We start from the raw sequence: 20,683 nt of genomic DNA on the forward strand, positions 1-20,683 counted from the left end.
CATAAAGGTGGAATGTCCAGTAGTCAGGGTTGAATTTACATCCTTGCCTTTCTCCCTGCACCATCCTGCCTCTAATACATAGCAAGATGTTAAAATTGAAGTTTAATCAGAGACATCATGATGAAACATCTGAAGTCAGACAACCTGATGCTGAGGAGGGATCAGTACCTTCCCCTGTCCTGTGGGCCATGGAGTCTGTGATTTGCCTAGACAGTTTCTAGGAAGGGTGCGTGGGTAGGAAAGAAACACGTACCTTGGGACTCGATCTGGAGGAGTCTTTCAAAGCTGGTTGTGGTGGGCTGAGAAAAGCACCCGCTGTGTGTCAGAGCGGTGCATTGAGGGAGAGGAAATAAAGGGAGTTTTAAGATGGTCAGTCTGTTCTGCTACAACTCACATTCCTGTAACAAAAATTAAATCAAATGCGTTTGGTAAGTAGGGGATAAAGAGAGTGTCAAGCGGATGTTGGTTCATATGTGATTTTTTTCCCAGGCATGGGGACCCAGAAGAATAGAAATACAATAGTAACTTTCAGTAAGAAAAAGGAAAAAGCTATCAATTAGGCTGCTACATTGCCTACAGGAGCCGTTGTGACTGTATTCAGGAAACAAAACTAGTGTCTACACCTAGTGAATCCCACACCACAGATGCGCATGCCCAGCCTTGTTCAGCTCTTGGCTCACGGCAGGACGCACCTCCTCCAAGGCCCACCTGGAGTACAGCCTCCTGCCTCAGTGCTCCATTCTCTCAACCTTGGCTCAGCACCCACCCCTCCTCCTGTCTATCATTTTGTGCATTTGTCCATCTATTGTGGCAGCCCCGGCCAAGCTGAGCTATGGTTTTTGGTTTTTTAAAAGGGCAAGGTGTGTGTGTGTGGGGTGTCCAACTTATTTCTCCAATGAACAGTTATAAATATTAATAATATTAGATAATAATGATGACGAAGATAGTGGTACAGTTACAAAATAACATAAGTTTTGAGAAGTTTCCTGTAAACTTGTTCTTTGGGGTACATAGAACAGAGTGTGATTTTTCTTGGGAATGCAATTGTCGTATTAAAGCTGACATGCATACATTGTTATGGGCCTGTCGTTTCCTTCATGGTGTTCAAAAATTATAAATAAAGGACTTAACCTTGCTTGGATATTACTTTTGGGTTACTCACACCATGTATTTTTTGTGTGTGTGAGGAAGATCAGCCCTGAGCTAACATCCGGGCCAATCCTCCTCTTTTTGCTGAGGAAGGCTGGCCCTGGGCTACCATCTGTGCCTATCTTCCTCCACTTCGTGTGCGACGCCGCCACAGCATGGCCTGACAAGCGGTGCATCAGTGCGTGCCCGGGATCCAAACCCGGGCCACCAGCAGTGGAGCGCGCACACTTAACCGCTACGCCACCGGGCAGGCCCTTCAAACGTGTATTCTTAACCAAACACTGCTGTGAACTACTGAACACCATGGGACAGTTTTATAAGGGTTATACTTGGTTCTGTTTACTTTGAGCACCAGAAACTTTCTCTCCAGTAGTCAGATTTTACCCCAGCATTCATTACAAAACCTAGAAAATTTCTTTTTTAACTCAGTGCTTTAGGAAGATCATAAAATGATTTAATGTCAGTTAATAAACCACACAGTGATTTATTTTACTACATAAAGTAAACAAAATTATATGTGGCAAATGATGAGTCCTGACATGAATCTTCAGTACCCATCTCACCTTTACCATGTGGAGCTAAGTCCAGTCTAGATTTCTTGTCTTGCAAAGTCTGAACGCTGGAGTTTCTCTGCTGGGTGGACCATTTTATGGCAGATGATTTTTGTCTGGTTGTTACTTCCCCACGTCAAGACCCTTGCTATTATTTGCAGAAAAATAATTAGTTTCTGTGTTGGTAGTTGCCTGTGGATCACTTTACGTGCCAAGTCTTCACCACTAGCATTCTAAAAGGGTTTTGTTTTCCTCCAATATGTTAATCAAATGCCTGTTGCAAGCCATCTATTCCTCAGGCCTGATGGAGCAGCAAGGAGCCTCTCTAGTTCTGACCGTAAGTTGGGGCACCAAAAAAGATCAGATTCTGCTCTTTCTGGCAAGAAGAGAAGGGGTCTGAACTGAAAACAGGGGCAGAACCGTGCACCCTGATCTTTTGTAATGGATGCCAGCATGCCCTGTCACACTGGGAAAGGGTCTCCCTGGCTGCCACGTTTCAGGGATCTCTTTTTAACTATTCCCCCCCCCCCCCGCCCACGTGGATATTGTTTCTATTTTTGTCTTGATCTAAGCTATCTTCCAGCACTAATACTTGAGATGTTATTCTACCATTCAAATACTAGAAATTAAAGTGACAGAGGATAAAAAATAGGATTAGAGGATTAAAAACATGAATTATGAAGGAATACTTTTCCTTCATATATCATGTTGAGCCCTTATTTATTTATTTTATTTTTTATTTTTTTCTGGAGCACCATGTCACATTTTCAAGGGCACAGTTCTAGGATTCAAAGGACATGGTTTCTATTCTTGCGTCGCAAGATCAAACCATTACAGAGTGAACATTAACACCTAGGTCTGCCTGGTTCTATAGCTCATGGACTTTCCCTCACACACTGCCCCTCCTGGTCTTGCTCACTTCGCTTGAACACCTAAGGCCTTTCTTCCCAGAAGCCTTTGAAAGAACCAGTACTTGTCAAAGGGAACAATAATTGTTGTGTGAATATAGGAAACTCTTAAAATTAAAAACAGAACAAAGGCTAATGTATTTTTTAAGGTATTGGTCAGAAGTGTTACTTTTGCTGCTGCTGCAGTTTTCCCAGTCAGAAAATTAGCCAGAGGAAAAGACACTGAACTATGTATTTGATATACACTACAAAGAAAGATGAGGGAAGGGGAAAAGAATATGTATGCTAACAGTAAGAAATATGTGCTTAGGTGTGGGGTAAGAAATTCTGATTTCTATGTGAGAAAACAGAGGTGTCAAAGGGCGGTGTGTGAATGAATGTCTCAAGAGCAGGTGATGACTGCTGAAATGAGGAAGAGGTCATTTTAAGCAACAAAAGGACATTTGAGAAAGCATCGATATGCAGTTGGGATACAGTGATTTTGAAGAACCCAATGAAAAATGAGGCCAGTTTAAAAAACCAGGAAAAATAAACACATAAAAGGAGATCTATTTAACAGTGGATGTGTTTTGATTTATGAAATGCATCAGTAGACATCATTGTTTTCTTGATCATAGGAAAATCCTGGGAAGAGTGTGCTTGAAATGAAGAGTGGCCATGTTATATAATGTGTCTTCTTATTCAGTTTACCCCCATGTTAAGAAGAAACTTTATTCTGGAAAATCAACATTGCTACTGGATATACATAGCAACTTTGGGGGGAATTTTTTTGTTTCTGGAAATATAGTCATTTAAAATTTTTAGAAATCAAGTTCTTTCTGTCTTTTCTGTCAAATTTTCTAAAACTGATGCTACGTTGGTAATGTTAAAGTTCTAAGTTAATAGATTTTATTATTAGAAAAGCTGATATCATGACTGCTTATACATTATACTCAGTGGCATGGATTCAAAATTTTGAGTATCATCTTAATCTTCCTCTTTCTTTTCAACTGATTTGAATCATATACATTTGGATGTCTGAAAGCCAATATACTCTACTACGTAATAATTCAAATATTCTTGAGATGTTATGATAATCCATGATTCATTTGAAAATGTGGAAAAAACTTCTTTAGGTTTACCCTAATGACTGGAAGTTAAAAATGTGACTGTAAGTGTTATACCATAAGATACAAAGGTAGCCATGTTAGCATAGACCTTGAAAGTAATCACAGGTTCTCATTTCTCATTCCCCATAATGGCTTAAATTTTTATTTTTTTCATGTAATGCTCTGTGCATGGTTGATCCTGTTTTGAGTGAAGTACATATTTTAAACGAAATGAAATGCCTGGGGATTTTAAATGTTATTTCCTACTAATGGTATCTCCCTAGTTTATGAAGGGGACGGCACTAACCTACGCTTGAGAATTCCCTACCCTTTAGCCCTCAAAACATTAATTGCTCCTAGATTTTAGTTTCCTTTAACTAGAGTTGGGTTCCATCAAGTCAATACATAACTATTCATAACTCAAATAATCAAAAAATAGTAAATTTTAATCCAAGTAAGGTCTTGAATTTAAAATGGGCGAATTTGGCTTCCAAAGGATCCCTTTTACTTTTAGGGAGTACTGTTCAGAATTTCCTTCAGATACAGTCAAAATAAGAAGACAACAGTCCCCACTTCTTTACAAAAGACAGGTTGTTATGGCCTCACATGAAATTACCAATGTTAGCTTGTCGATTTTTTTTTTTCTGAGGAAGAGTTGCCCTGAGCTAACATCTGTTGCCAATCCTCCTCTTTTTTTGCTTGAGGAAGATTAGCCCTGAGCTAACATCTGTGCCAATCCTCCTCTATTTTTTTGTATGTGGGGCACCTCCACAGCATAGCTGGTGAGTGGAATAGGTCCATGCCCGGGATCTGAACCTGTGAACCCCGGTTGCCAAAGCAGAGCCCACGGAACTTAAACCACTAGGCCACAAGGCTAGCCCCAACTTATTGATTTTTAAATAGTCAGTCTCTGCCATCTGGAATGAAAACATTGGCTGGGGGGAATGCATTGTGGATTGAAGATATTCCTAGGTTGCGACTAAATGGCAAAAGGAGATGTAATTCAGGGTACTCAGTGAAGTTTTGTGTTTCATGTGAGTGTTGTTATTCATCTGTCTTCCTTGTGTTAAAATATCAGACTTAACCTTACAAAGTAAACATAGCAAATAGCCTGGCGTACACCATTAACTCTTGTTCATTATTTCCATTTCTTATTTTGCAGTTAGGAATCAGTGAGTTGTGGAATACACATGGTTTGTTTATCAGCCTGGAGGGTGATATTAATATGACGACAATTTCCATTCTAATTTTTCTTACCTAACTTAGTACTCATTTTTTTCCTTTAGGAAATAGCAAAACTAATGATCTTTATATTCTGTTTTACAATGTTATAGCTGATCTTGAGACTAGGAATTATCTTAGTTCAGAATACAGAAATCTAAGTAGGCCTTCAATTATTCACTTCTTGATTTATGTATTAATAACATGCTATAATAATAATAATCGCAGTGTATTGAGTACTTGTTATGTTCTTGTCATAATGGTAGGAATTTTATATTCACTATTTCTAATTATTAAAGCAACACTGCAAGGCAGATATCAATATCCCCATTTTTATGATGAGGGAATTGTGATTCAGAAAGGTTAAGTAACTTATCCAAGCTCAACAGCTCATAGCTGGCTAATAAGGGACAGAGACAAGTCAAATTCTCTCTTAATCCAGAGCCTCTTCTCCATCCAATAAGCCACATTATTTAGAATGTTATGTATTGCCCTTCACGTAAAAGAGATTCTGGGGCCGGCCCGGTGGCGCAGGTGGTTAAGTGCACACGCTCCGCTGCAGGGGCCCGGGGTTCACCAGTTCGTAACCCCGGGCACGCACCCATGCACCGCTTGGCAAGCCATGCTGTGGCCGCGTCCCATATAAAGTGGAGGAAGATGGGCACGGATGTTAGCCTAGGGCCAGTCTTCCTCAGCAAAAAAAAGAGGAGGGTTGGCAGATGTTAGCACAAGGCTGATCTTCCTCACAAAAAAAAAAAAAGAGATTCCATGGTTCTATCAAATATAAATTGATATCTGAAGCTGAAGTTTCCACATTTTCCAGAATATATCTCTCTGTGATTTAGAAAATGTGTGAACATAAGGGCCCTCCTTCAAAAGGCTTAGCCCATGTAGGATCTCTCTAAAACTGAGAAGGAACCCTTCAAGTCAATGAGAATGTAAAGGGGAACTTCTTTTGATTAGAGCTTTGATGTTTTTAGAAGAGCCGTGTCACTGTGGTCACTGTGTCCTGAAGAGGAATTGCCACAGGAGCCAGGTTGGCCGTTGGAGCCAGGTTGGCCGTTAGAGCCAAGGAGAGCATAGGAACAGTTGTTAAAATTCTGAAATTCCTTTTCAGTAAAAGTGGGTTCAGTGCGAAAATGGCAGTTTTAAATAAACTCTCTAGAATCTTGAATTTCTAATTTCTTGTGTTTAATTCTAGGAAAATAAAGCATAATAGAATTTATGATTCCTAACATTTATATTGAGGATAAAAAACTTATATATGGCTACAATATTGTCCTGAATTACGTATATACTGTAAGTGATATAATCATCATGCTTATCTGACCGGGGTGGTGTTGGTTTTGAGTGTGTGAAGTGAGCTCTTCTGAGAGAGGCAAACCAGGTCCAGAGATTATATTTGAGGAAAAGTGGCAGGTGGAACGGGGAGTGATGATGCAGAAGATGGTAGAAATTGTTTGCCTGAGATTTGTTTGTAAAAATAAGTATGAGTGGAAGTGTATAAATGTCAAATACATCATGTAGATTTACGTAGATGCACATATATCCGTTCAACCAACACATATAGAAGTGCTTATTGTTGGGCTAGACAGGTTGGAATAGGCACATAGATGAATGACAGTTCTCTGATCTTGGCTTTCTGAGGTCTACTATGGGGAGCAGATATGTAAGCAAATTGTTAAAATGTCTGATGACTTCTGTTGTGATCGAAGTAAGGACAGAGTTACGTCCTCTCATTGATGACTGCTCAGGTCAGGGAAGGCTTTTCCAAGGAGATACCCTTTGGGCTGAGTTTTACAGGATGAAGTGGATTTACTGCTTTTCTGCTCTTGAGAAGATGGTGAACTAGCAAGGGCCACTCTTTCATTTCCATGAACTTACCAAATGCGAGACTATTCTATGGGATGAAAAGAAAAAAAAAAAATAATCCAGAAATATGTTGTCTATAAAAGCCATACTTAGAATGAAGGGATGCAAAGGGTGAAAATAAAGGGATAGAGGAATATCTATCAGGCAAATGTGAACTAAAGGAAAGTCAGTTGTACTAATTTTAAAGCAAAAAAAAAAAAAAAAAAAACATTTTGAGGAACAAAGAAGGATATTATATTCTGGTAAAATGATAGGAAAGACTGGAAGAGCGTTCTGGATGATAAGAACAGCACATGCAAAGGCATAGAAGAATGAAGGATTTATGTGAGCAATACCAAGAAATTGTCTGTTTGTGAGGTTTGAAAAAGAAAGTAAAGGATTAAGTTCCTAAGGCGGACCGTGGTCAGAACATGAATGGCCTCAGAGGCCGTGGTTCTCTGTTCTTGGCACTGAAATAAGAGTCCTGAAATAGGAAAGATTCCATACCCGTGGGATGTCTGATAAACTTAGTGATGTGGCCAATTGCAAACGTTTGTACTTGTTATACACCATTGCTATAAATATTTTTGATCAGCCAAAAAAATAAGTAAAGTATGTTTTGGGTACTTGCTATTTCTTAAATTTGGTAGTTGGCACCCAACTAGATTGAATTATGAAGTTAGGATATAACTGCAACATTAAAAAAATGATGTTGCTATTTTCAGAGGCAAGCGTTCTGACATTCTCTTGATTTAACTTGGTGATAGGTAATGGTTTGGTATGGTAAATATCAACTTGACATTTATGGCAAGAAATGACATTTCTGGGTTGGTTTTTCAGTGTCTACTATACTTATAAGAGCATGTGGAAATTAGTCTCATCATAGGTCTCAAATATAGTATTCATCTAGATGATACGTATAACTATTAATTTTTGATGATCAGAATCCCATTTATTTCCAAGATGATAAATATTAAAGGTGTAGCTACATAAGAAGAAGACCTACTTTGTAGAATAATATAAAATTAAAAATTTGAGTTATACCAAGCAGCGAAGATCAGAATGCTAATTTTACTCAACTGGAATTTTCCCAGAATTTTTATTTTCATAGCTCTGTAACCAAAAAATAGTGTTTTCTGTTGAAACTAAGTAAGAGTCTCTTGTCTCATAAATACCTTGTATTTAGTAGTTTAGAAAACTTAGGATAGGTTAGTCAAGGTTAGTTTATATTTCAAAGTCGATGCTGTTAAAAAGAGAAAATGATGCTTTATTATCCATGTGAACCATTACCTACCATTTAAAGTAAAAGTAAAGATTTCTGATTGATGTGTACTGATATTTACATTCAGGCATGTTACTACATACACTAATGTGAAATAGTTTTCCTATGTGAAATATTAGTTTTAGAGTTACAGACATACTGTATATACAAAGTGTAAAAAAATACTGTAAGTTTCTCAAGAGACTTTTGCAGGGAAGGAAGGTTAAGTCTGAAGCTATAATATATTTCTTTCAGAATTTTGAATCAGAAGAATTAATGGAATTCACCAATTAAAAATAGAACATGTGGACACTAGCCAATGCAATTGATAACCAGACTTTTCTAGAAGCTTTGCCATCACTGCAGTTACTAGATATAAAGTGGAACTACAAATGCATTTTTATATTAATTTTTAGTGCCAGTACCTTTAAGATACTTCCCAAGAAAGACACTTGAATATTCTGTTCACTCAAATTGTACTAGAAGATGATGATCACATTAAGGAATCCATATAAGATCATTTCTGCTGGTCTGTTGTCTGACTTTTTTCACTGGTTATTCTATCCTGTGAGACAGCAACAAGACAAGGAAAATAGATGCAAAAATGAAAGTGCAGTTAAACTACACTTGATTTTGACAAAAGATTCCTTTTTCAGACATGCACTTAGCTTTTTAAAATTGTGATTTATTATTGATTTGAAGATAATTATTGAGATTTTAATAATATTATGGTAAAATGAATAACAGTGAAATATTAGATGTTGAATATTATATTAGTGACTTGTTCCAGATCATTAGTCACTTAATAGGATGATCTGGAGAAGGAATCACTTATTTATTGCACAGATATTTATCTAGTGACATACTATGTGCAGGACATTATACTAAGCTCTGGTGATATAACAGGAAACAAAATTCTTTCAATTTGCTGAATGAAGCATCTATAACTATGGGTAAGGAACTCAGTGTTCAATCAGCTACATAATTTTCTTTAGAATTTATACTTTTCCTTGGGAAAAAAAGACAAGTAACAGTTTTCAAGTATTTTAATAATCATGAATTAAGGTCCATAGGATATTTTATTATTAGTTATATTAATAATAGCTACCATTTATTGAATGCGTATTTGCTAAGTATGACATGATACTCTGTAATCCTCGTAACAACCCTGGTTTATTATTTTGAATCCATGGTTATAAATTAAAATTCAAGGAATAATGAAATAAAATCTAGAGTTAGAGAGTTTTCTTATCAAACTGTATAGTAATTACCTTAACTGTATTTCTCTAAAACTAAAAATCTCATGAAAGTAGAGGCTATATCATTCTTGTATATATTTATATCTTCAGGGCTTGCACTGTGGTTGTGAAATAGTAAATGTTCAATATATGAATGATTGACTTTCATAGAAAAAACGACTTCCCTTGATTCTATCCAAGACCATTGGGTTTTACTTGTCCCTCTAATTACAGGACTGTGCATGATCTATTGCTTTCTCCTCCTGGGCTGGCTGCTCTGAGCTCTGCATAGAGGGGCTGATGTGCAGCTGGCAAATATTTAGACAGACAGAACCTAGAACTACAAAGTGGCTTAGTGGAGAAAAGCAGTGCACACATGCCTGTCGCCTTAAGTGTACAATATGGTGTGGTCTGCAAGTTAGAGAATACTTTTCTGCACGATCCTCCTCAGTCTTTTCATACCTTGAATATTAATGGTCTTCTTCAGTCTCTTATCTCATTTAATTATTTTCATTTTGAAAAATTCTTTTCTAATAATACTGGCTAATTTGAAATTGGACCCAAAAAAGATACTTTATCCATTTATTTTTTTAGCTATCTAATCATTGCGTTGGAAAGGATGATCTAATCTACTGGTTTTCAAACTTTATTGTGCATCAGAATCACTTGGAGGGTTTGTAAAATACAGATTCCCCCCAGAAATTATCATTTAGTCGTTCTGGGGTAGATTTCTAACAAGTTCCCAGGTGACTCTGATGCTCTGTAATCCCCTAAAAATAGAATAAATCATGAATCAACACATCCCTTTAGAAGGGAAAAGTTAGGGAAGAAATTATTTTCAATCAAAGCAAAGCCAAACAATTCTAGAGCTTTTGTGGGTGTTGTTATTTTGTTTTCATATAAAACAGTCTCCCTGGAGTTTCACTGCTAATGTGTTTTTCTAAACCCTTTACCTGCTCTTGAGTTCAGGTAAGATTTCCTCATCTGAAGACCATTTGGTAACCAATTAGGTTGTTTTAGTGGAGAGGAATCACTTGTAAATTGAATATCCACTATTTAATAAGAATTAGTGATGTTCCTCCAAGAGATAGAAAATTCAGATACATAAACTACTTAGTTAAAAATAAAAATTAGTGCGCTGTACTTTCTCTCTTCTTCCTGTTCCTTGGGGGTCTATGGGAACCAAGTTCTATTGCCTGCAAGAAAGTATGTATAATTTTATTGCTGTGACAATAATTTGAGAAATGCAAGGATGAGAGCAGAAGCAACATGAGTGAGTAAGAGAGTGAGTGGAGGAGTTCCAGTTATTGGTGAGTAATTTGTAGCTTTCTTGTAAAGCGCAATTGAGTATTTCAGGCAAATAAGTTTTGAATCTTACTGCTTATAGGTTCCAGAATCATGGGATTTGGTACTACATGAAAAGTGTATGCTTGATTACAGATGAACAGAGGATATATTATTGTGGTAGAGTAAATCAGGTTACACTACCTTCTTTGCTTCTCTCCAGTGGAGTCTTCAGTCATCAACTAAGACTGATTTGAGAGAAGGTCATTGTGAGCTAGGGGTCAGAGGATATATCTGGGAATATTTTGATGCCACATAGATTTTTTTATACATTTTATTTTTGTTTTGCCTATGTACCTGCTTAAAAAGAATTGGAATTATCATAATCACTTTTGAATGACATTTTGCATTAGAATTCAATGCCCATTCCCATTTTCTATTAAATTGGGAATCTGCTTTTTAAAAAATTTTTTATTTGAATGAATGCAAAATATAATATTTAGATCAATTCCAAAATGTTTATTAAGTTGAATTAAAATTTATCACATTGAGATTTTTTTAAAACTGCCTATCTATTCTAGCTTGGTATTTGTAAAATAGCTTGTTATGGTTCTTATAATATAAAATTTAGTATCTTTTTTTCTAAGTCAGTAAAATTGGTTTTATAAATGCCCCAAAAGAAACCTAGTCACATTTCTTTACTGACATTGTTGAGATGATGTAAGCAGAATTAAGATTCTTAATATTTAAGTTCTTGGATAATGGAACTATGGTAATCAATATACTTGGTGGTGGCTTTAATTATGCTTATTTTTCCTCCCAGAAACAAGTGGTATCTGTTTTATGTGTCCAGTGTCTTTTCACTCTAAACTAAGCTTTCATTATCAAGAGTTGAAAGACAAGACTGCTAATGGAAAGAAAAACGCTGAAAGAATGCAGCGATGAAATGTAAATAAACCTCAAGTTAAATAACTTTGTCCAATGAAGAAGACACATTATTTATACTATTTTATGTGGAATGCCCTTTCCTGGAACCTCTGAGAAATAGGATAATTACTAATTCACTCTTTTGGAGTTTTATTTTATCTTATTATGATTATAAGAGCTTGGAGACTATTTTTGTAAATTATAGTTTGAAGGTATAATTTAAATGTAAAATGGCAAAAGATGTGTGAGTATATTATGTCAATACTGGGATTTTGTTATCCCTCTTATATGTTTATCACTAGTTTTGCATATTCTGTTCAAAACCACTCTGAAACAATTAGACAGTGATTCCATTTTTCATCAGTAGATAATATTAAAATTTATTTTGAATATCTCAGATATTTATTTGCATCATGTTAGTAAGTGACGGGATGGCCGACTCCAGAACATGAATGCTAGACCTACTTGGTGCTAGACTACCTGTTAGAGACTAAGCAAGTCTCTCTAGTCTTGACTCCGTTAATGGTGCCTGTACGACCTTGGTAAACTTCAGCAAGTCTCTTTACTTTCTTCATGTGTAAAATAGGGAGCTTGTTTTTGCAAAATGAGTAGATTTCAATTATGTTTTTCTTAATCTAAGAAGTTGTTGTTCAAAAGAAATCTTACATACCCAAACGTAAACAGATAAAAGTGAGGCTGCCCTACTTGGGGGAAAGAACCTCTTCTGGAGAACAGTGAATCAGCTCCCAGGTGCTTTGTCATCCTGGCGGATAGAGAGTTTGAACACCATTGTAGATCTCTAAGTTTCCTCCCAGATCTAAAATGCTATGGTTGGTTACATCATCCTTGAGATAAATTGCCAGATCCACAGTATTTTCATCCCTTGAATTTTATACACAAATTTCTTAATTGAGTGCAAATTTACTTGTAATATCAGATGGAATTAAATAGTTTTTTCCACTGCAGGAACATAATATTTTCTTGTTTAATTTAAGTCAAATCCAGTTGGAATAACTTCTCTTTTTAAATCTTTAACTTATCTGTCCAGTATAATTTCCCAAGAAGTTGGAGTTAGTCTATGAAAGAAGGAGAATTCAGTGCCGTTTTCTTCAGCAGTGGGTTATCTGACTATTGACTTTACATGTTTCCTCCTTTCCACCAAAAACGTATGTCCCGTTGTTCTCTTTCCCCTGCCCCACACTCTGTGGTTGACCAAGATCCCTCCTCCAACTGATTGTTCTGGGAACCTTGAAACACTCTGCTTTTTCATTTTCCTTCTCTGTTGCTACTGATGCCTTAGCAATTACATTTTCCTTGCTGATCTAGTTTAAAAAAGGAAGAAGAGCTTCTGTGACCAGTGGATATATCACTTTTGGGTTTGCCCTTAGGAGTGGTTAGATGCTAGCAACCCAATTTGTGATGCAGAATTTATATAGAAATGATACTATAAGTGTACATCAGAGACTATAGAATTTTTAGTACTATATACTCTAGTTCATTTACTTTATAGGTGAATTCCATAATGTGTGTTGGTCTGGGAGTCTATCAGCTATTAGACTCAGCTATTATAAATGCTATTTCTATAGAAAAGTGAGGTCTGTATTTCAGGTAATCAACGTAGAGGTGAATGCAGAACATTCATAGTTGCAGACTGACCATATTTATTTATTGATCCACAGGTGCATTTATTCAGTAATTTTGCATCCATCCATAAGAGAGCACCAACACTTTCTTTTCCTTTTGCAGATAAATTGAATTTAGCCTGAGAGGCTGAACAAGAGGGAAAATGTTCAGGTTTAAGCTATTTTTTTTTAAAATTTAGATATAATAGAAATTGGATGCAATAAAATTGATAGGTGGTACTAAGATCACATTAGGATTTGTGAAATGGACAGTTACCTTACACAAGTAGCAAGTAAAAAATCAAGCCAGTCCTTCATAAACATTTTATTCTGGGGTGTGCTTGTTTTCCGAAACTACCTCTACTAAATCTTCTGTCAGTCTTAAAACTAGAAGGCAGAAAAGCTTCTAGTGCTACAGCCAACTGCAGTGTAGCCAGAGAAACAGGCAACAAAAATAGAACACCAGGATTGCTGTGCGTGGGTGAGGCAGAAACCACATTATGAGCAAAAGCTTCCAGTATTATTTTAGAACCAATACAGAGCTCTGCACTTCTCTCCTCTCTTTTCCAAAAACACATACTACAAAAATAAAATGAAATTAAATGTATGTACATTTGCCCTCTTAGAATTATGATTCTTAATTTTTTTTTTTTTTTGCTTTCCTTTCTTTGGAAGCGAATCGCCAGTATGAAAACACAGTGTGTAAAGCAAGCTTGGAGGGAGGAAAGAGTTAATTGCTTTTACGGCCCTGCAATAGAGAATTATGGTTTGAAAGATAGAGGCTGGACAGCTGGGTTTGCTGGGGTATTTTTAAATGCATTAATGCAGGCTCCAATCACTCGGCCATGCTTGACCTATTTTTGGCTCAGGCCGACCATTGTTCTATTTCTGTGCCTGTGGGCCATGCCGTTGTTGATTCATATGCAAATGGATTATCTCTAGCTTTAGCCAACTTGAGCTGAGAGAGACCAGAGAGGGGGAAGAGACACACACACAAACAAATAGAAGGGCACCGGCTGAAGCCACTTGCAGGACTGACAGGTTTTGCAACGAAACTCTAGCAGCCTGAAGAGCTATAAGCCAGGTTTAATTAGTTTCTTTTTCTCATGGGTAGAGTTAATATTTTTCTACTTATTCTGACAAAGCAATAACCCTGAAGCACCTTCCTATTTCCCACCTGCTTTTAGTTTCCGGGATAACCTAAACTCCAGAGAGCCATAGCATCCACTGGGTGCTTTCTGCTTTGTACACAGGTTGGTAACCTAGGAAAAAGTGTCCAGGTCTTTTGAAAAGTGTGTGTCCATCTTAACAGAAAGGAAATCATTGTCGAAGTTGATCCTCTGCTGCTTCTCCTCGGGGAGGAGGGAGGACCAGTGAGGGTGGCTCCTGGGGCCCGTGCACTGAGCAGCGATGAATCTTTCATGTAGCTGAAGTAAGAGTGATTGGGAATATGCTGCAGACAATTTACGAGAGTGACTCGTGTTTTTCCTCAGATGGGGTGGCTGGACGAGAGCAGCTCTTGGCTCAGCAAAGAATGCACAGTATGATCAGCTCAGGTAAGATCCTCTTTCATAACTGAGACATTTTATGTGTAAGGGGGCTGACTTGGGAAATGCAACTAAGAAAAGCACTTCTCTTAAGGATTCGCTGCTTTTTGGTGTTGATGTTGCTGTTTTCTTGGTGCGTCTGTAGGGTTTAACTTAGATCCCTTCCATTACTGTTTCTGTGCATGTTCAGTCTGTTTAGGGACGGCAGCTTCTGAATGGAATCGCAAAGCTTCTGTTGAAGGATGAGACTGAGATAAGTAAAATGTAGTTGGGCTGTTTTGCCTTACTATGCAACTAGAAAAAGGAAATCTGTACTGGTTGTAAGTGTATTCCAATGGGACTTTAAAAATCAGGTAAGTTCATATTGGGGCTTCAGTTTAAGTTGCAGCCTCTGCTAACCCGATGATTTTACATTTACAGTGTGCATACAGAAGCACATCTATTTATAGACCTACCTTCTGAAATGTGTTTGCTACAGAGTTGTGAAGGTAGTTTTAATGTGTTTTTTTCTCATCAGCCCAAAATGAAACTATTTAAGATGAAATAAAATTATTATTAGCAGATGGCTATTTTAATTTTCTTCAAAAACATTTGGGGAGTCTAGCATCGTCAGGCAGATGCAATGGCATAACACACATATAAAGGTGTTATATGCAGGTGCAACATTTTAACGAATAACAGTAACAGATTCCAATTTCTAGTTTCTCCTGTGTATGTGTATGTGCTTGTGCCTTCAAGGAGATGTGCTGTTGGGAGATGAAGCTTGTCAGCTTTATCAATTTCTATTTGTTAAAAGAACAGACTCTCCAGGCATATCACTTACTTGTAATTGTTGCTTTTCATATTTATTTCCTGTAGGTAGTTCATAAAGCTTGGGGGACTTTTTGTTTTGGTCCTCTTCTGAATGCTTCAATCTAAATTGGCTTAAAGTTCTCCCTCACATCTTCTAAGTTCCTATGTGGGCTTAATTATAATTATATATCACCATCTAGATTTCCATGATAAGAATGTAACAGAAAGCAGCGTTTACTTGGTAGAGATAGATGTAAAAGAATATTCCACAGGTTGTCATGAGGTCTGTTTTAGTGTTGAACACCTTCCTATCTATGGATCTATGTTTGAAGCAAGTTTCCTTTAAACCTCGGTTAGTTGTGGTGATTTTAAGATACTTCTGTTGACCCAATTTTTTCATGGAATCAGAATAAAATATCAATTTTGTATAATTTAGTGTGTTTACACTTAAGTGACAGGAATTATATTAATTAGTAGTGTCTGCTTCTCTAAAGCAAAGAGACCAGAATTTCAGTACAGTTTGCTATCTTCGTGGCTGTAAAGTTGGCAGGAGGTTTGGTGGGGGGGTCAGCTGGAGTGTCTCTGATGGAACTGGACACTTAACTTAGCATTGTATTTTTTAAATATGGACCAACTCTTTTAAAATAACTATTTTAGATATATTTTCAGTACTACATTTTATCCTTTTAGTCCTTACCTCTTAATATTTTTTTTTCATAGGGTAGAAACAAAGCTGTGTCTTTCAAGCAGCGACTATCTGCTGACATTGAATCTCTCTACAGGTGTTTGCAAGCTTCACTGTTTCTCAGTGTCGTCGATAATTGTACATTAACTTTGCTCTGATTTCAGTTGAGATTGTCATTTTCCTGACATTTAATGGTTTTTCTCTGAAGCAACAATATTTTCAAGCAGGGAAGTGCTTGAGACTGTCCATGCTATTGTCAGTTCTACAGGAAGCAGCCTTTTAAGCACCAGCTATTAAATGAAAAGTGATGTAGATTGACATCAACTCCCAAACCTGTTTGGTATAAATAAGGAAACTCCAAGTTCTACTTATTTCTAAAATTTGAAACATAAAAACATTTGCATCCTTCCTACCGTGTCGTGTAACGTTTGATTTTGTTTGATATAATACATCCTTAAATTTAATTCTCCCAGTCTTTATTGTGTACTTCCTCGGAGGCACTGTCTTTCAAACTTGGAGTCACCAGGAGAATTTTACAAAATACTAATGCCTGGGTTCCACCCCAAGAGTTTCTGATTTTTACGTAATTGGTATGGGGAACAGCATGGACATTGGGATTTTTTAAATCTTCCAAGCAATTCCAGTGTGCAGCAAACTTTGAACATCACTGATGTAGGAGTAGGGGGACATGATGGTGATGCTGGCGACCTATATCAGTAGGGTTTGTCCTTTAAGTTAATTGCTAATTTAGGAATGTGTTTGGCTTAATTTAGCTACAAATCTTGTTCAACTCCCTTTTGGACCAGTGGCATGGATTTGACCAATAGGCTTAAAAATGGATGGAGTCTTTGGATCTGAAAGAGAGAAAAGATATATGGTAGCAGTGCAGAGGGGTGGAGAGAGCACTGTTCTAGGAGTCAAGAGCTCTGTGTTCTAGCAACAGCTCTGCTGCTAGCCAATTGTGTAACTAGTTTACTCATCTGTAAACTGAAGAATAATGATGTCCTCCTGCTTACCTCTTGGCATTCTTGTGAGGTTCAAATGTAACATGTCATTAAAATGTGTGCTCACTATTATTATCACTATTTTTAGTGAATGAACCTGGGCTCCTAGTTCTTCAATACCATGCTCTGTCTTGCTGAACAAGCTAGATGAGTTAGGTTGTATATCACATGGGAGATGATTTTTGTTTTGATAATAAGTTTTTTTTAGTTATTTTATAAATCAGCTATCTTTTTGGTTTCCTACTCTGATGAGAATTAAATCCTTTCCTTGTGCAAAGTGTGACTGTAAATTAGAGGTGTGTGTGTGCACATGTGTGTTCGTTCTGTGAAATGTCTCATTACATAATAATCAAAGGCATAGAAGTTGCAGAATATTTAATTAAACAGTGAAACCTCAACAGCAGATTTCTGGAGATTAATTATTTAAAAAAGCTTTGTTTTGTTGTTAGCCATTGCTTTAGAGTTCCCATTTGTTATTCTAGTTATATTGGATATTATCCATTAATATAGATGGTTTTTCTTCAGAGCTCTTATATGCTATTGAATTGCAAGTGTTTTATATGATTCCGTTTTTTCCTAATATTGACCCAGCCAGGCTAGACATCTTAGGTAGAACTAGGTTTGACAATGTAGTCTGCTAATGTCTTTTTCAGTTAAAGAGCTCTATAATATTGAATCTTGGAATTCAGTATGAGTGACACATTTTGCCAGGTCAATCTCCACTTTTGTGGCTTGTGTGGGCCAATATAAGTGATAACTGTGGCAGAAACTGAAGCATGTACAAATATTGACTCAGATCACTCTGCAGTAGCTGGCAGAATTCGGGGTGTTCTCCTGTTGCCAGGCATGTTGCTTAACACATTGGACAGCTGAGCTGTCCAGACAATATCGAAACGATTATTATGAAAGAATTTCCTAGAGTATGTACAGCATTAATGTAAAATACAATTACAATAAGTAAAACTCATATTTTCACTATGTATTCTTCTTGTCAGGTATAAAAGAAAAACATTTAAATCTAAATCCTGAATTTCTTTTATGGAAAATGTATCTTCACCCTTTCAAAATCCTTTTTTTTCCCCCTTGTTGTGTATTGTCAAGGGGAGAGGAACATTTTAGATTCAGTAGTCATGTATGTCTACTTGGAAAGCAGAATCTAATTATGAAAATGTAAGGCTGTGAAATGCTCCTGTCACGTCAAGAATCACTTCTGGTATTCCCCGTAATTACTGTTTTGCTGTTCTGTAACTCAGGTTATCTTCACTTCTAAGGCTGTTATCAATTGGAATAGTTGATAGGTAGCAATCAAAATGCTAGTTATAAATAGGCCCACTGAGAATGGGGATAAGAATGAGTATTTTTGATATTTCTGTGGATGACACAGGTGGCGTAATTATGTCCGTTAAGTCGGAAAATTCAATAAAACCCCTCAGAAGACTAAAATAAACCCAGATTCTGAATTTAAAAACAGTGATTTTGATTTGGGAGATGGGAAATTTGAAAATGTACCACATAATTTCTCACCACTGATAGATAATGAAGTGATCCTAAAATAGTATAAGCCAGAAAACACCCTCCCCTCCACACATACACACAATATTCAGCAATAATGGAGCAAGAAAAATGGTATAACCCCATGCAACATACCTCAGAAACTAATAGTCAAGAGAAAAATGGAAGCAGGGATCTTTGATCAGAACAGAGAGACCTAACGGGGCCTGAATCCTGGGCCTCCTTAGAATTTTACTGACAAGACGACAACTCCTGAAAATTCTCACTAACATTCCCAAATCTGGAGAGAAGGAAATGAGTGGATATCCTCGGCTTTTGGTGGTGTTTTTTTTTTTTTTTCTCTTTCGAGTGAGGAATAGGAGAAAGGATTCTGGAAGAGAAACTAGTGAAATGGAGGCAGATGAACAAACACTGCCTCTCTGGAGAAATGAAGGCTTCAGAGCAACACTCTAAGTTGGGAAAATGATCCATAGCTGTTTGCAATGAAATACCCTTCCCCAACTAATCTTAGAGATTCCACCAAGAAGTAAACATCAACTCACCGAATCCATGAAATTGTCTAATACTTGCTCCCCACAAACAGAGCACCTTAATAAGAACATAAATTCCATAAACAAGAGTTCAAAGATGAGATGATAAAACAATAGAATGAGATGAAAAAGGATATTTTAGATCTAGGTAAACAAACCGAGAATGAAAAAAGCATGATAATTATAGAACAAAAATATTCATTAGAAATAGCAGGAAGCATAAGAGACACCGGTGAAAATCTTTACCAACAAAGAGGAAAGACTTGAGACAATCAGAGGGAATGAAAAAATGAAAATGGATTATAGCAATTGGAGAGAAGTCAGTAAATGAGAAAAACAAAGACAATATAACAAAAAGATTATTTATGTCCCTGAAGTTGATATTCCAAAACATTGTAACAAGACATTTTTGCAAAAATGAAAAAGAAAAAAATAAATCTGCAGACTGAAAGAGCTCTTGTCTTTTAGGAAAATTTGCTGCAAATACTTAGCACAGGGTCATATCCTAACTAGGCTATTGAATTTCAAATGATAAATAATTCTTCAGAGGTTCAGGCAGGTAAAGCAAAGCTCTTTGATGGGGAAGAGGGGGAGGGATGGAATGTATGGGACTCAAGAAGGCTTATCAAACATATCCAACACTAGATGCCAGAAGATAATGAAGAGAAATCTCTGAAGTTCAGAAAGTGCCACCCAATGTTCCACTCAGGTAAGGTGTTATTAAAATATAGAGAAAATAGGTAGGCAAGTTAGAAATTCTCAAACATGAGCTAGACCACTTGACAATGAAACCCACACAGTGAAGAGATGAACTTAAAAGCAAAAAATGAAATTCGGAAATAGAGGCAGCAGAGTAAGATTAATGGGGCAAACATGGAATCTATTTAAACAACTATGAGATGGTGGTTATAGGACAGAAAGCAAATTTTATAAAGTAGGGCAACGTAAAAATATTCATACAGCTAACCAATATGAGGCATTGTGGAGAGGTGAGATGGAGGTGTGTGAAAGTGCTAATATCATCTCCTTTCTGAGCAGGGATAGACTCCCTGCTGCTTAAAATAGAAGCACATAGTTTAAAAAAAAAAAGACTCCAAACACTGGGTTTTTTTTTAATAGTTTCTTTATTCAACTTTAGATCTTTTTTGGAAATAGTACCTCATTTAGAAAAAAAGCCTTTAGTATGTTCATAGTCCATTCAGTTACACTTTTTAATTTTGTTAAATTCATTTAAATTTAATGTTTTTTAGATAAAAGTAACATGAGTGATATGATCTCATTTTTATAAAAGTATATTTTGTCTATCTATCCATCTCCCAGAAGAATTCATATACAGTCATGCACTGCATAATGACCTTTCAATCAAGGATGGACTGCATATTCGATGGTGGTCCCATAAAATTAGTACCATATAGCTGAAGAGTGTAGTAGGCTATACCACCTAGGTTTGCATAAGTACACTCTTTGTTGTTTGCACAATGATGAAACCACCTAACAACACATTTCTCAGAAT

At 36.7% G+C, this 20,683-nt stretch overlaps 1 protein-coding gene across 4 annotated transcripts in view; it reads left to right on the forward strand.

Moving 5' to 3' along the window:
- HDAC9 (histone deacetylase 9) overlaps positions 1 to 20,683 on the forward strand; it is a 493,660-nt gene that overhangs the window by 307,140 nt on the left and 165,837 nt on the right. For 3 of the 4 annotated variants that reach the window (XM_014786502.2, XM_087428258.1, XM_087428399.1), the window contains exon 2: positions 14,594 to 14,656. In XM_014786502.2, coding sequence (XP_014641988.1) covers positions 14,594 to 14,656 — 63 coding nt within the window. Of the gene's footprint in view, positions 1 to 14,575; positions 14,657 to 20,683 lie in introns of those variants that run through there. The other variant, XM_087428320.1, reaches the window with a different exon arrangement.

Source organism: Ceratotherium simum, chromosome 1 (assembly GCF_057802395.1).
Source record: "Ceratotherium simum simum isolate JZ-2026a chromosome 1, ASM5780239v1, whole genome shotgun sequence".
NCBI lineage: Eukaryota > Metazoa > Chordata > Mammalia > Perissodactyla > Rhinocerotidae > Ceratotherium > Ceratotherium simum.